Consider the following 17485-nt stretch of genomic DNA (forward strand, 5'->3'; position numbering starts at 1 on the left):
ATGCAGAACGTGTAAAACCACGATTAAGTACAGCGGTAACACTACAAACATGCGAAATAGTACAGAATTCTGTGAAAACAAAGTATATCGGTTAAAAGAAGTCTTATTTCTAAAGGCACTTTGTTTCCAGAAAAGATGGAATTCATTCCACCTGTGTAAATTTTATTGTATTGTTGAGAGAAATAAGTACTCCCTTTGAAATGGTTAATGTTTTTGCGCTTTCTTGTTAAAAATAAATAAATAAATAAAAAAGCAGCTTAAGGGCAGCTTTTTGTTCTATGGGCGCGTTTCCATCGTTCCTGTTGAATCATTAGGATATTTTAAATATATAATGGACATAAATTTGTTTGGCTACTGTATTAAGTAGTTATGTACGATGCATCGATAATCGTGATAATCGTGATAACCGCGATCATCGTTTAATAATCAGACCGTAGCCCCTGAATCGTAATCGAATCGAATCGTGGGGTGCCTAAGATGGCACACCCCTAGGGTACACCCTTTATTGGCTACTTTAAACGACCATTGACAGCAATAGACCTCTAATTTCAACGCAGGAGGGCTGGCAGTGAAAAATTATGTTTCAGTGCAATTGACGACGATAGACGTCTGATCCAGTTCAACTCCCAGTCATTGGCATATATGAGGGTCAATGGCAGTGATTGAGTTAGTGTGCTTGGGTGTAGACTAAAACCAGAAAATAGGGCTATATAAATTATATTATGTTGGCACAAGAACTATTCCCATGCCCTAAGACGTCACCATTTTTTCAGCCCTCACTATAGAGACATCTGAACAAATGAATAGCTCTGAGGACCTAAACCGTAAGTCCCAGTTACAGCCCCCAGCAATAAGAGGACCCAATTAACTAGCCTTTCTCAAACTGGACCCTAAAACACTGGCAGCGGGCGAACACTGAAAGCTATGTCTAGCACACTTCAATAGGCTGCAGAGTGTAAATGCACTGCTTATGATAAAACATACTTCCGAACTGAATTTCTTTGTGTCGTTCCTGTACATTTTGAGGTTGATAGGAAATTTCACATTCTAGTTCAGTGCCTGCCGAATCTTCAAAGTCAAAGAGTCAAAATCAAAGGCATACATTTGGACCCAACAAAAGTGTGTGTTGCTGGTGGCAGCTGAGACAAATAACAACAAGCAACTGTCGATGCATATCAAATGGTGACGAATGTAGTTATTGCTCAAATCTGATCAAATCGCAGCTGAAAGTGAAAAGGCAATAAGCGAGCAATAGCCTTTGAGAAGCAGGGTTTGCTTGTTTTCATTATTGAGCAGTATTGAACAGGTAATTTATTTTTATATGGTAAAATAAATGGTTGATGTTGTTAAACCTTAGTGTGATTTTGTCTTAGTGCAAGTCCTTCTCAAAAAATTTGCATATTGTGATAAAGTTCATTATTTTCTGTAAAATACTGATAAACATTAGACTTTCATATATTTTAGGTTCATTACACACAACTGAAGTAGTCCAAGCCTTTTATTGTTTTAATATTGAGGATTTTGGCAAAAAAATCAAGAAGAACTAAAAATCCCTCTCTCAAAAAATTAGCATATTTCATCCAACCAATACAAAAAAAGTGTTTTTTAATACAAAAAAAGTCAACTTTCAATTAATTATATCAGCGACCCACTCAATACTTGTTCGGGAATGCTTTTGCAGAAATGACTGCTTCAATGCGGCGTGGCATGGAGGCAATCAGCCTGTGGCACTGCTGAGGTGTTATGGAGGCCCAGGATGCTTTGATATCGGCCTTAAGCTCATCCACGGTGTTGGGTCTGGTGTCTCTCAACTTCCTCTTCACAATATCCCACAGATTCTCTATGGGGTTCAGGTCAGGAGAGTTAGCAGGCCAATTGAGCACAGCAATGCCATGGTTTTTAAACCATTTACCAGTGGTTTTGGCACTGTGAGCAGGTGCCAGGTCGTGCTGAAAAATGAAATCTTCATTTCCATAAAGCTTTACAGCAGATGGAAGCATGAAGTGCTCCAAAGCCTCCTCATAGCTAGCTGCATTGACCCTGCCCTTGATAAAACACAGTAGACCAACACCAGCAGCTGACATGGCACCCTAGACCATCATTGACTCTGGGTACTTGACACTGGACTTCAGGCGTTTTGGCATTTCCTTCTCCCCAGTCTTCCTCAAAACTCTGGCACCTCGATTTCCGAATGTCATGCAAAATTTGCTTTCATCTGAAAATAGTACTTTGGACCACTGAACAACAGTCCAGTGCTGCTTCTCTGTAGCCCAGGTCAGGCGCTTCTGCAGCTGTCTCACACACGCCTGTGCACGATGGCTTTGGATGTTTCTATTACAGACTCAGTCCACTGTTTCTGCAGGTCCCCCAAGGTCTGGAATCGGCCCTTCTCCACAATCTTTCTCAGGGTGCGGTCACCTCTTCTGGTTGTGTAGCGTTTCCTGCCACACTTTTTCCTTCCCACAGACTTCCCACTGAGGTGCCTTGATGCAGCACTCTGGGAACAGCCTATTTGCTCAGAAATTTCTTTCTTTGTCTTAGCCTCTTGCTTGAGTCGGCAGTCTTGCCCATGATTGCGGTTTTGAGTAATGAACCAGGCTGGGAGTTTTTAAAAGCCTCAGGAATCTTTCGCAGAGGTTATGAGTTGATTCGTTGATTCAGATGATTAGGTTAGTAGCTTCTTTAGAGTACCTTTTCATGATATGCTAATTTTTTGAGATAGGGATTTTTGGGTTTTCTTGACTTTTTTGCCAAAATCATCAATATTAAAACAACAAAAGGCTTGAACTACTTCATTTGTGTGTTAAGATTTTAAAATATATGAATGTTTATCAGTACATTACAGAAAATAATGAACTTTATCACAATATGCTAATGTTTTGAGAACAGCGTTGGGAGTAACGCCGTTATAAATAACGCCGTTATGTAACGGCGTTATTTTTTTCAGCAGCGGGGTAATCTAACTAATTACTTTTTCCGCCGTTACAACGCCGTTACCGTTACTGACGGTCAAAAGCGATGCGTTACTTACTCTGAATAAATTGAAGAAACTACCAGCCGTGTCGAGTTGACTCTCTGCTCTGTTGATTTGTCATCCAAGACTTGGGGTGCGTTCAGGTTCGAGAATAGCGCACGTACTTCTGACTCCAAGCTGTTTGTCCCTGCTCATTCAATTAGACAATGCTTTCCAAAGTTTGGTAACGTTTCTGTGTTTGCTACACCTGATGCTAGCCTCGTTCCCATCGCCAACTGTCAGCCAGCAATAATTCTGCTTCCATCTTGAGGACGGCAGACGCTTTGAAGGTGACGTGAATTGTCGGGAAACGAGCCTACCTGAATGCAGCCCCTCGAGAGATGCGATGGAAGTGATTGTGATTGGCTGAGGGTTAGAGTCATGTGTCGTGGTAAGCCAATCAGAGCCGGTGATTTCACATGCAAACCGGAACAGCGCGTGCGGCAAACACACACGCGCAAAACAGATGCACAGGGTCGGGATGGCAGAGCATTCAGAAGAAAAATTGTCCTTTAAGAGGTGGAGATATGGACACTATTTCAAGTTTGTCTAAATTAAAGGAAAGAACCTGCATGTAATGTGTAATTTATGTCCCGGGGTAAAGCTTTTGTCGACATCTGTGGTAAGCAATTCAAATCTGCTGAAGCACCTAACAAGTTAACTACCTGTCTGTTCTTCTCTATTACACTGACTCGAATACTGCTCAGAAAATTTCAAATTCTTTGACATACAACAAGTTCTTTTTAAAGTAACAGAAATAGTTACTTTCCCTGGTAACTAGTTACTTTTACTATAGAGTAATTCAGTTACTAACTCAGTTACTTTTTGGAAGAAGTAGTGAGTAATGTAACTAATTATTTTTTTAAAGTAACATGCCCAACACTGTTTGAGAAGGACTAGTATGCTAAACAACATAACCAGAAATTGGAGGTCAACAAACAGAATGCACTCGATGGTAAAAATCACATTTCTTTTGGCAATTAGCTCTCTGCAGGATCAGTAAAATGTCACAATCCTCAGTCCTGCTTGATTACAAGGTAGCTTTAAGTGGGGCCCTATTAATAAAAGCCTTTTTACTTCCCAATGGAAATGAATGTGCACAAAGGGCAGCCAAAGGTTTAGGCACATAAACACATCTGATGGTTTGGCAAAAACTCCACAAGTGTGGATAGGAGAACTATACATATAATATTCACCACATTAGCTAAGAGCTTTCATGAGTCACTGCCAACCACGAAATCAAGTATCCCCCCAAAATATGCTGCATTTAAATTGTCTGTGTAGATTCTCAGTCAGTGTGTTTATCCAAAAAGGTTGCACGGAGGCAAATAGACTCTTTGTTGTTGTTGTTACTAGGCGTGGCATTTAGCAACCCAACAGATTGTTCACTTGCCTGATGGCAAACCAAGTGTTAATGGCCACTCTTGGCCATGCTCTCATTCTAAGAAATGAGACAATCTTTAGACGAACGATGCCTGGCCGTTATCATGAGCAGACAATTGATGACACAAACCTTCTCCTCTCAGGGCCTTTCCAGTTTGAAAAAAAAAAAGATTCCTTTAACACGTCTAGTCGTTTAAAGGGGTAACTTTCAAGCTTTATACATCTCATACTTGCTGTAAGATTAAAATATTCAAATAAAACAGAATTTTCCTTGACTCTTGTAGTTAGAATGAAATGCTGTTGCGAAGATAAAATATTCATCTAATCGCGAATATTTTTCATATTCGCAATTACTGTCTTTTATTCTCTCCACCACCACCCCCACCCCCCGTGACCACCCTTGACTGAAATAAATAGAAATGCAATTCTATGTGTATATCTGCAAAGTTTAGTTTTATTTACTCTGAATCTGACTTCAACGTGCAGTGACGCAAATGCAGAAGCATACATCCAGCACTCAGGGCACTGCCGTAGACTTACTAATTATGATGCCTTAATGCTATGCAAAACAATGCACCATTTCATCGTTTTAGAACCATTTTGGGTTTATATCAAACCATAGACTTCATAATGGTATTGACGGAACACGGGATGCGGAGCCGATTAATAGGGGGCCTACCTCCGTCAAAGCTGACGGAGTGGAAACACGAAGAGCTTTTCACGTTGAAAATTCTTGTGAATAAATGCTTAAATCCCTGAATTCTTTATATGGACATAAAACAGTCTCGATTGTTGGTTGAAAGCAAAAAAAAAAACGTGCAGATAGAATTTATTCTAAGTACTGTAAATGTCGAATGTGCTGCTCGTCTTCTGTAGCGCCGCCTTACCACAACAAAGAGCTTTTTACGTTTATATTCTTGTGAATAAATGCTTAAATCCCTGAATTCTTTATAGATATGTACGTGAAACAGTCTAGATTCTTGGTTAAAAGTAAAAAAAAAACGTGCAGGTAGAATTTATTTTAAGTAAACATGTCGAATGTGCTGCTCGTCTTCTGTTGCACCGCCTTACCACAACAAAGAGCTTTTTACCTTTAAATTCTTGTGAATAAATGGTTCACTCCATCAATTCTTTATAGATATGGACGTAAAACAGTCTCGATTCTTGGTTAAAAGAAAAAAAACGCGCAGGTAAAATTTATTTTAAGTAAACATGTCGAATGTGCTGCTCGTCTTCAAGTCACACTGTGGCGCCGCCTTACCACAACAAAGAGCTTTTTTTTTTTAACCTGTAAATTCTTGTGGATAAATGCTTAAATCCCTGAATTCTTTATAGATATGGACGTAAAACAGTCTCAATTATTGGTTAAAAACAACAACAAAAAACGTGCAGGTAGAATTCATTTTAAGTACCGGTAAATGTCGAATGTGCTGCTCGTCTTCAAGTCACATTGTGGTGCCGCCTCACCACAACAAAGAGCTTTTTACTTTTAAATTCTTGTGAATAAATGCTTAAATCCCTGAATTATTTATAGACATGGATGACAAACAGTCTCAAATATTGGTTAAAAGAAAAAAAAACAAAAAAACTTGTAGGTAGAATTTATTCAAAGTAAATGTCGAATGTGCTGCTCGTCTTCTGCTTTTTACGTTTATATTCTTGTGAATAAATGCTTTAATCCCTGAATTCTTTATAGATATGGACGTAAAACAGTCTTGATTAATGGTTAAAAGCAAAAAAAAAAAAAAAGTGCAGGTACAATTTATTTTAAGTAAATGTCGAATGTGCTGCTCGTCGTCAAGTCACACTGTAGCGCTGCCTTACCACAACAAAGAGCTTTTTACCTGTAAATTCTTGTGGATAAATGCTTAAATCCCTGAATTCTTTAAAAATATGGACGTAAAACAGTCTCGATTCTTGGTTAAAAGCAAAAAAAGGTACAGGTAGAATTTATTTTAAGTAAATGTCGAATGAGCTGCTCGTCTTCTGTGGCACCGCCTTACCACAACAAAGAGCTTTTTATGTTTATATTCTTGTGAATAAATGCTTAAATCCCTGAATTATTTATAGATATGGACGTAAAACAGTCTCGATTCTTGGTTAAAAGAAAAAAAAAACGCACAGGTAGAATTTAGTTTAAGCAAACATGTCGAATGTGCTGCTCGTCTTCTGTGGCACCGCCTTACCACAACAAAGACCTTTTTACGTTTAAATTCTTGTGAATAAATACTATATCTGAATAAATACATTTAACACACACAAAAATATATATATATTCGGAGGGGGAGGAGCTACTTTGCGGTTTTTCACTTATTGCGGCAGGTCACTAATAACAAACAAGATATTGTAAAATGACACACGCTAACTGATAGAGTAACACGATACATACAATTACATACAAATGCAGCCGTTCAATATAGTTGATAAACCGATGTTCAGAGACATGCTCTACGTCTACGACTAGCTATTTTGATAAAAGGAACAGAATGTGAAATTATAATGATTTCTTGATTATTTCTTGACAATTAAATTTCTCTTCTTTATCAGGTGTACATAATATTTAATATTATACATACTATCATAGGAGAATATATAGGAAAAATTTACAATATAAATGTTAATCGCGATTATTTGTGTGCCTATTAATCGTCTCCAGAAATTCCTAATCATGACAGACCTACTCAAAGGCAAAGAAAATGCTACTGCAATATGGTAAGACAGCACCTTTGCCGCAATATAAATGTCCTCTCATTGCTAGTATTTACCCTGCAGGGTTCAGGCGTCTCAAAGAAGCACTATGGTTTGGCCCATGCACTACCATGGATGCCAGTACATTGCCTGTTCTGATGAGGTCTCTCACATTTCTAACGTTCTGATCAAGGTCTGACATTTGTCAACTTCTGTCAAGCCTTTCTCTGCTTTAAAAGGACAGACAGCCTTGAAGCACAAGGTTTAAAAATAATGAAGGCTTTAAAGCAATAACCATCATTGTACTGTAAAGCTATAGTTACCATTTGATCCCTGTGGCTACAGCAGCCCTATTTCTGGCCACCGGAGGGAAAACAGATGTTCATGACAAAATGTGACGTTGGGGGGGGGGTTAAGCAAACACAACTTGCTACAATTGCCATGGATGCCCTGCAAATATTTAAATTTTAAAATATTTTTCAGGACAAAATGTCAAACTGTAGTCAGATATGATTTACGGATGTTTCGCTTCAGGTTATGCTTAATGTTGGTGTGATGTTTCTTTAGATTACACATTGCACTTAAACTATGCACTATTTTGTTTTTAATAATTTCATTAATGGAACAACATATATGTAATCATTTAATATCTTGCTATGGTGAAAAGTGACTGATGTCAAATCAAATCTCCCAGGTCAGTTGCCTGCCTAGTAGATTGTACTAATCTACGAGAAAAATGGGTAGCAAATCTCAGCAATGAGCGAAAATGTCACATAAACTGCAAATAAAGAGCAGCATAAAATGCTACTTTGGATCGAAGGTGAACAATGGAGATCAATGAACTTCATTCATTCATCATATCTTTGTTTTATGTGTTGATTGTGATGAAATTTGTGCCAGGATTTACACTATAGAACAACTTCAAGCAATTGTGGCTTATTTTTTATCCGTTCAAAATCTCTAAGCACTACTGGAATCATCCCTTGGGTGAAAATTATAATGAGCAGTGGAGGGCTTAATTTGTTTCGTGCTTTGAATCTTTGCTATAATGATGAGACGCGATCACTCTCTGCTCCCACAAAGTACACTTTACAATGCCAAGTTGAACTGTTGTGTGTTTGTGTGTGCGCACTCAATCCATATTCAAGTTTGAGTGAGGATTAATCCTGATTCGGTCAATTCATGCCGATTCTCCAGCTATTGAAATTGTAAGACAATATGTACAGTTAAACCCCTTTGAAATGAAGGCTTACCTGGTCCAGAACAAAAGGAAGCAATCACTGCCAGTATGCAGACATAACTGAGGTAAGGCATCCATGACACCGCACTCTAGGGAAAGAAAGGGAAAGCTTAATAATAATAATTAATTATTACCTCTGGGCTGCATTTACGGGTTATTTTAGTAGTTGATTCATCTATCAACTACTTAGTTTGAATAATTGAGTAATCGGATTAGGAACATTTAATGCTTTGCAGAATAAATTTTAGGAGATGTAAAACAAAGGCTTGTTAAGATTGCACTTTCAAAAGAGCATTAAATGCGAATACAAAACAAAATTCCAGAGTGTTTCTTCAAACTATGCAGGATTGCACTTTAGTTTAAAAATAAATTAAAATACCTGAGCTTAGCCTCAAACGGTATTAAAAAAAAAAAAAAAAAGTGAGGATCTTAGTACTACAAGAGAACAATTGGCTAACTTGGATGGCAAGAGTCCACGAGCTTGAATGCGATAAAATGCTAACGTTTTTTTTTTTTTTTTTTCCCAATGCTCTTAACAAATCTTTCCAATACATATTCTCATTAAAAATGGCAAAAAAAACTATCAACTAAATTACGAATGCATAAAAACAACACATTTGCTGAAACAAAAAATTACCTTATGTTGGTCTTAACAAGGAGCAGCTGGATTCAACCATGTTAAATGAGTTATACATTTTTACTGTTACCACTAGAGGGCAGTTTATCCACCCAAATCAATAAAAGTAGATGCAAACACTTTCAAAACAAACCATTATAACGCCACTCTAATTAAACAAATTTGAAGCAGCAAAATTTGACTTGAAGCTTTTTTCTAATCGAATTATTCAGGTTAATCAATTAATCCTTGCAGCACTAATTAACTCAAACTCCTTATGCAGGCACAGTACATGTAGTTTACTTTACCTTACCTCGCTACCATTACCTAACATTCAATATTTGCTGTTTCACTGCAGCTCTGACACATGTTTAATTTTGTCTCAAAAAGTCGCTAAAAAGTTTATACATAGCAATGAAAGACGGAATTTGCTGTATACTAAGAGGGAAGTCGCATATGTGAGTCCAATTCGCCTTCGTCATTATAAATCTCCTCTGCTGATCCTTCAAAAGAAAGCAATCCGGATCATCCACAAAGCGCCGTATAGAGCATACACAAATGAACTCTACATCAAATCCAAGTTTTTAAAATTTTATGATTTGATACACTTCAAAACTGTTCGGATGATGTATAAGGCTCATACAAATTGTTTTCCGTACAACAATTTTACGAAGGATGGCTGGGGGAAATGGAGGCCTATATGTTTGACCACGCGAGATCAAGGATGTTGAAAATGTTTTCCTGCCTCGGCTATTCCTCCTTTAACAAATCACACTATCTTGCCCTAATCAATGAGCAAACAGTTGATTGACAGCTTTACCCATGTGTTATGTCGAATCGATGACTTTCGGGGGGGGGGGATCACTGTACATGTACCACAACGTGGAATGTCTACTCTATTATGTAATGATGTGCGTCCTTGGTCTAAAGGCGATGGGACTAGATAAGCTTAGGCTTCTCCCGTCAGCCCTTGTCTTTTCTTCGGTTTTCTTCGGGTAAATTATATCACAATGCAATCTTGTAACTGTCAATGATCCCGATGATGATGATGACAATAAACAGTAATGAATTTACATCTGGTTATTTTTTAAAATATGAAATACTTCCTTTATTATAGCGCTTTATTAACAGTTTAATGTGGGACAAGTTATTTCAATTTGAATTGATTTGAAATCAGTACAAATTCAAAGTTGAGACGCATCAGTCATTGTAATATTATTTTTAACTATATATTCAAGTATATGGACAACATCCTTCATGAAGGATCAAAATATAGAAGGATACTTCTTGTCCTACTTGGCCATTTCTTATAAAAAGTACAACTTGTGCAATGAGCATATCTATTTTCAAACAGTATTTTTAAACAAGGAAAGAATATTTTTTAATGTATTAAAAATGTTACTGAATCACAAAGGAGAATTCTTTGACACTACTTCAGGAGGAGGGTAGTTATGAAAAAATAATCTTACTTGAAAATTGAGAAACACCGTTAGTAGGCTGAAGAACAAGGCCATGGCGCTGAATCCAAAAATGAGTAGAGGTTTCCGTCCAATTCGTTCAATCACTAAACCCTGGACAGAGCACATGAAGCAGAAACGTTTCTAAGCACAAGTTACACTGTAAATGCTTTTGATATGCTTATTTGTTGCGTTAAGAATCTGAGAATCTAACTCTCCTGGATATTGAAGTCTGTGTTTGAAAATCCAGAATGAATATTTAAATAAAGTGTGTTAGATCTCTTCAACAACACTGTACCATATTATGTTGAAGATTTTTTTTGTTCTGTCCTAGAAAATGTATTTCATTATGTTTTGGCTTGACTAGCAATCGAAGTAATAATTTAATGTTGAGGAATGTCGTGGATAATATGCGTATTTATTTGCGTTATAACTAGGGCTGTCAAACGATTAAAATTTTTAATCGAGTTATTCACAGCTTAAAAATTAATTAATCGGAATTAATCGCAATTCAAACCATCTCTAAAATATGCCATATTTTCCTGTGAATTATTGCTGGAATGGAAAGATAAGACGCAAGACGGACATAAACATTCAACATACTGTACATAAGTACTGTATTTGTTTATTATAACAATAAATCCACAAGATGGCATTATCATTATTAACATTATTTCTGTTCAAGGGATCCACGGATAGAAAGACTTGTAGTTCTTAAAAGATCATTTGAGTACAAGTTATAGTGATTTTATATCAAGAAAAAGAACGTCTCCTGCTCCGCCCAAATGCATGATGAGAAGTTGGGCAACCATGACTGTCAGTGGTGGCTGCAAATGGTATACAGTATGTCTGCGTTGTGTTCAATAAGGCGTGTTAAGAAAAAGATCGTCTTCTGCGCCGCCCAAATGCATGATGGGAAGTTGGGTAACAGTGACTGTCAGTAGTGGCCGTAAATGGTATACAATATGTTCTGCATTGTGTTCAATTAAGCGTGTTGAGAAAAAGGTCGTCTCTTGCTCCGCCCAAATGCATGATGCGAAGTTGGGCAACCATGACTGTTAGTAGTGGCTGCCAAAGCTTAAGCCAAAAAATGGCGCGGTCTAATGAACGCCTGTGTCCACTCACATTTCTCTGCCTTTTCGCTGTCATTGTGCTAAAACGGCGTCATTGTAAACTGTTTGAGGCAACGCATGAACGGGTCATTCCGTGCATGCGTTAATTGGGTCAAATATTTTAACGTGAATAATTTTAAAAATTAATTACCTCGTTAACGACATAAGTTTGACAGCCCTACTTTTAACTGTATATATCTAATCGCAAGAGGTGGGCAGCATAGCCAAAATATTTACTCAAGTAAGAGTAGTGTTACTTTTAAATAATATTACCCAAGTAGAAGTAGTCATCAAAATATTTACTCAAGTACAAGTTAAAAATTGTTTGTTGAAAAGAATACTCAAGCACGGAGTAACATTGTGAGTAACTGCTTATAATGTATGATTTTTATTTTATTTTATTTATTTATTTATTTTTTTAATTCATGGTATATTTTTTCTCAGCACAACTCCATCATTATAAACTGTTGTTATTATTATTATACTGTATTATAACATATTACATGACTATATTAAGCCAAAATGATGAAAATCATAGAATTCAGGGCAGAACAACAATATGAAACATCACCCGTCCATTGAGCATAAGTACCCTCTAGTGGAGAAAAAACATTGTTAACTCTGACTGGTATAATGGAGTTGTGTGGTTATTGTTTCGACGTCTCATTGGTGAAACTGAGACGGCCATTGCGAACATCTCTGGCAATAATAAAGTCAGAATGTAGAATAAAGGCAAAAAATGTAACGACTCTAGCGTAGCCCAAAGTAGTGGAGTAAGAGTAGTGTTTCTTCACAAATCTACTCAAGTAAAAAGTATTGTGTGATAAATCTACTCTAAGAAGTACATTTTTCTCAAAAAGTTACTCAAGTAAATGTAACGTGTTACTACCCACCTCTGGAAATGCACACACAATCAAATTGCATGTGTTTAGACAAAATATCTGAATTGCTAAATGGTGAGTCACAATGTCAGTAGTTTATGTTTGGTATGCCAAAAATTCATGAGAAAATTGCCAACAAGCTCTACTTGGATGCACTGTGCATGAGACACAGACGCCACATGCATTCATTGAGGGAGGAAAAAATTGTCCCTGATCGCATGCATTTCTTTTCATCAGGTTGCCTTGTAGGCAAGTGGTGTGGGAATCAAGGTATTTAAGTTGTTGATATGACCTTGCTGGCTCCATGCCGCTGCGGAAAAGGTCATTGCTGTTTGTACATTATTACATGTAACCCACCAGCTCAGCAGAGACGAGGGGAAAGAACAGGAAGAATTGTGTGCATGTGTGTGTGTTTTATGTGTGCTGTTGTTGGGCACTCTTAAGACATTAGAATTCATTCTGTGTGCGAGTGCTACTCGCCCTGAAGGCACAGGACATCTCTCTACCAGACACCTCTTCAGCCACACACACATGCACACAACATAGACACCATATCATGAACAGAGGTGCAACTTGTTTAGAATCCTGATAAAACTGTAACTCAATCTTTGTTGTGCAAAAAAACACTTAAAAATCCTGGTATTTAAAGTGATAAATTATTGTTAATAAATATTCAAACAATGTGCTACTTGGTTGTTCATCCTGCTTATTAAAGGCAAACAAGTGGATGCCACCGCCTCACAGTTCCCAGTTTGTATTCTTTTTCCTGTGCTTGTTTTGTTTTTGGGTTTTTTTTGTCAGCAACTCTGAATTTCTTTCACATTTCAATAAAGTGAACATTATGTTGATTGTAACCTCTAATTTTCCATGGGACCAAATGTGAGGAAAAGTGATTATTTGTATCAATGTGCGCTGCAATTGAATGGCGAGTTGTTCTGAGATCCACCTTGTATGTAACCTTAAAGGCAATGATAGGTATAAAAATAAATAAATAAATAAAAATAAAAAATGAAATGCATTTAACAATGTCCAATTACGAGATTTATCACTGCAACTAAAATGGCCTGAGTCCAATAATTATATTGTTGGTAATAATTTTGCATTGTTACTTCTACAGTTTATGAGCTTATGCCTATAACACTGAATCAAATCAGCATTCTTTCACAGCACAGCTAATCTGAACTTCTTGGGAGAGGTAACAGAGGTCAAAGCTGTGACTTTAGGATTTATGGTTGACAGGACTAAAACGTCTCGTCATTATTCATCACATCAAGAAGTAGACGAGCCATTAAAGACAAGTAGCCACAGCTTGAGGCACCACTGGCCCTTCATGCACTGCGATTTTGGCACCAGCCACAGATAAACCCTTGGGAGAGGTGCCGAGTGTGAAAATGTGCTTTGTTTCCCTCGAAAGTCACACTGGCAACAATTAGCCACAAACAAATTAAAAGGGCATGTTAGTTTTAGCACATATTTGTCCGTTCTAATAAAAGATGTGTACTGCAGATAGTGGAGAAACTACCCATTGTATTGAATAAGTAACAAATGAAATGCTAGGAACTGGTGGAGGGCAGGGCAGACACACAATATGAACGAAAATAATTTCAAGAATTTAAAAAATAATAATAATAATAACAAAGAATCCAAAAAAGGTGAACTCTGCACTTTTGCCAAGAGAGAATCAATAGTGCATTTGTTGGAGGTTACTGAAGCAAGAAAACTCATCGTAATTCTTTTTGGAAACGTTACAGCTTTTCAATAGGGCTGTACCAGACACAGAGAAGTCTAAAGATAAATAACAATACAATAAGTACATTAGCAGCCATGTGCTCTAGTCTGAAACTGTTGTGTACAATGTAGAAAGTACATTGTGACAATCAGTAAGCTGAACATCTAAATGGGCTGCAACACTACAAACAAAGAGAAAGCCACTGAAATGGATGTTTTTGCATTAATTTTGACTACAGTGATCCCCCGTTTTTCGTGGTTAATGGGGACCAGAATTCACCACGATAAGTGAAAAAAACGCAAAAAAGTAGCGACCACCCCATTTTTTTTTTTTTTTTTTAATTTGGTGTGCGTGCAATATATTAATTCAGATTTAGCATTAGAAAGAGATAGATGCAAGACATGTATTTTCACTTAAAAAAAAAAAAAACTTATGTACAGTGGTACCTCTACATACAAAGTTAATTCGTTCCAGGACCTTGTTTGTAAGTCGAAACGGTCAGCTGTCAAGCAGGATTTTGCCATAAAATCCATTATAATTTCATTAATTCGTTTTACAGCCCGAAAACCTACACTAAAGCAAAACAAATAAATTATGAACAAAAATCGGAATAATATTATAATAATAGTAATAATAATAAAAATACCTGTGGTGATGTAACGAATCGGGTTGTGATGTGGCAGATGTATTTTTGCGTGGTGCACCTGAACGCACCACATGGCTGACGAGTCAGAATGAGGGAGGACGTTTTACATTCACTTCACTTTTTCAGCTGTGGCGTACAGTAGGCATGTTGTGTTGCGCAAGTTCTGAAATAAGTAATTAAAAACCTAACAGAGCTGGAGATTTTGGAAATTTATTTGACGATGTTACAATTATAATAATTGTCAACTTAACTTATAAAGACTGGCAAACGGAGGAGGACCGCCAAGATCATAGACCATCAACGGACGTATTGTTGAGCTACTACACGGATGCGAACCGCATGCTTATATATATATTTTTTTTATTTCCATCTTCATTTCTTTGGTGAGCCTCACCTTTTTACTTTTTTCACCACTTGCACTGACATTGTTGGAACCCATGTTGATTTTTTCCACAAGAAAATCCGCCAAGTGTTCCTCTTGCGGGAAAACAAAGAAACTGCGGCGCTGTCATAAATCGTCGTATTTCGAGCATGTCGTCGGATGTAGAAACAAATGGCGAGTCAAATTTTACTTCGGATGTCGAAAAGATCCTGTGTCGAGGTACCACTGTATATACATATTAATAAATAGTTCTTAAGCACTTCAAATGTAATAATTATAAGTTTTAAATATGTTACTGTCCCACTGAATTATTTTTAAACAAGAAAATTTAAATGCTTCATTGAGTGAGACCACTGAATTCCACTAAAGCTGCTCACTTACAAACAATGAGTTGCCACAACAACTGTTTAACAAGTTAAACAATGATTGATGCATGCAGTGCTTTGAAGCTTCGCTTCCAAGCAGCTGTGGCAAGATCAAACATCATCTATCAATCTTTGTTAACTTTAATAAGCAACTCCAGTGCACTGCCTGACCAACAAAGAGCAGCAGGAGGGAGAGGTAGACTACGTGATCGGCTCGGGACAGCTCATCTGTATTTATTTATTTATTGATTTTTAGTTGAAAAAAATCCGCAATAGACTGAGGGCGTAAAGTTTGAAGTGCGAAGTAGCGAGGTGTCACTGTACTTTCGTCTTATATTCAATTTTGGAGGGGCAGGGGGTGGGGTACAATGTTTTTACCAATTGTGGACTGTTTTCAGTGTTCCGGTTGTAACATTCATTGCAGGAAAGCACCTGTGCTTGAGCGTTCCACCGTATGTCAGCAGGGCAAGTTTGTACCAGCAACGTGTCTGTTGAAGGGGATGTCATCACTATTCAACTATCGCCATTTGATAGCCACAGGGTGCTTGTTGTTGTTGTGCCTTAATTGGCAGCAAAATCCTGTGTGCTGGGACTGTATGCAATGGGATGGCTGGCTGGAGGAGCTGATTTTAACAGCATTCTACTGTCATCAAAATTATTTCATCATTGTTAAGATTGACCTTAAGACACAAACAGAAATGACACACTCACATTCACAGCATCACTGCATAGGAACTGAAATGCATCCAAGTCAGGCGAGTGAAACAATTGCCCTCAAGCCTTCACTCACTACATCTTCTCTGAGGTCTTTTTGGAGCCCTATTGCCTTGCAGCTCCATCCTCATCATCTGTCAATCTCCTCTCTATCTCTATTCTGGATGCATTCAAACAATCTAAATCTATGTTCTCTAACAGTGTCTCCACTACAGTGTGTGAGTTTGGGGCTCTGTTGGTAGAAAGGGTCTAGTGCATCGGGGACCACTACAACAAGTCGTTTGTTTGTTTGTTTGTTTGTTTGTTTGTTTGTTTGTTTGTTTGTTTGTTTGTTTGTTTGTTTGTTTGTTTGTTTGTTTGTTTGTTTGTTTGTTTGTTTGTTTTAGAGCAGCCTACAAACACCCATGCCATGCTATGTTTAGTTTAGTTTATTCACACATCATTAAAGTATACAATACAGGGTATATAAAACAGATACAATATACAGTGGGTCAAATAAGTATTTAGTCAACCACTAATTGTGCAAGTTCTCCCAATTGAAAATATTACAGAGGCCTGTAATTGTCAACATGGGTAAACCTCAACGATGAGAGACAGAATGTGGAAAAAAAAAACTGAAAATCACATTGTTTGATTTTTAAAGAATTTATTTGCAAATCATGGTGGAAAATAAGTATTTGGTCAATACCAAAAGTTCATCTCAATACTTTGTTATGTACCCTTTGTTGGCAATAACGGAGGCCAAACGTTTTCTGTAACTCTTCACAAGCTTTTCACACACTGTTGCTGGTATTTTGGCCCATTCCTCCATGCAGATCTCCTCTAGAGCAGTGATGTTTTGGGGCTGTCGTTGGGCAACTTTGACTTTCAACTCCCTCCACAGATTTTGTATGGTGTTGAGATCTGGAGACTGGCTAGGCCACTCCAGGACCTTGAAATGCTTCTTACGAAGCCAGTCCTTTGTTGCCCTGGCTGTGTGTTTGGGATCATTGTCATGCTGAAAGACCCAGCCACGTCTCATCTTCAATGCCCTTGCTGTTGGAAGGAGATTTTCACTCAAAATCTCTCGATACATGGCCCCATTCATTCTTTCGTTTACACAGATCAGTTGTCCTGGTCCCTTTGCAGAAAAACAGACCCAAAGCATAATGTTTCCCCCCAATGCTTCACAGTGGGTATGGTGTTCTTCCGATGCAATTCAGTATTCTTTCTCCTCCAAACACGAGAACCTGTGTTTCTACCAAAAAGTTCTAGTTTGG

The 17485-nt window shown here is 37.6% G+C and overlaps 1 protein-coding gene across 4 annotated transcripts in view; it reads right to left on the reverse strand.

Annotated features, from left to right (window-relative positions):
- The window catches only part of slc2a9l2 (solute carrier family 2 member 9, like 2), a 216479-nt gene that overhangs the window by 105186 nt on the left and 93808 nt on the right, over positions 1–17485 (reverse strand). For all 4 annotated transcript variants that reach the window (XM_057844888.1, XM_057844887.1, XM_057844886.1 and 1 more), the window contains 2 exons: positions 10410–10511; positions 8338–8413 (listed from right to left, as the gene is read on the reverse strand). In XM_057844888.1, the coding sequence (XP_057700871.1) occupies positions 8338–8413; positions 10410–10511 (178 nt within the window). The remainder of the gene's footprint in view (positions 1–8337; positions 8414–10409; positions 10512–17485) is intronic.

The sequence above is a fragment of the Corythoichthys intestinalis genome, chromosome 9, assembly GCF_030265065.1.
Source record: "Corythoichthys intestinalis isolate RoL2023-P3 chromosome 9, ASM3026506v1, whole genome shotgun sequence".
Classification (NCBI taxonomy): Eukaryota; Metazoa; Chordata; class Actinopteri; order Syngnathiformes; family Syngnathidae; genus Corythoichthys; species Corythoichthys intestinalis.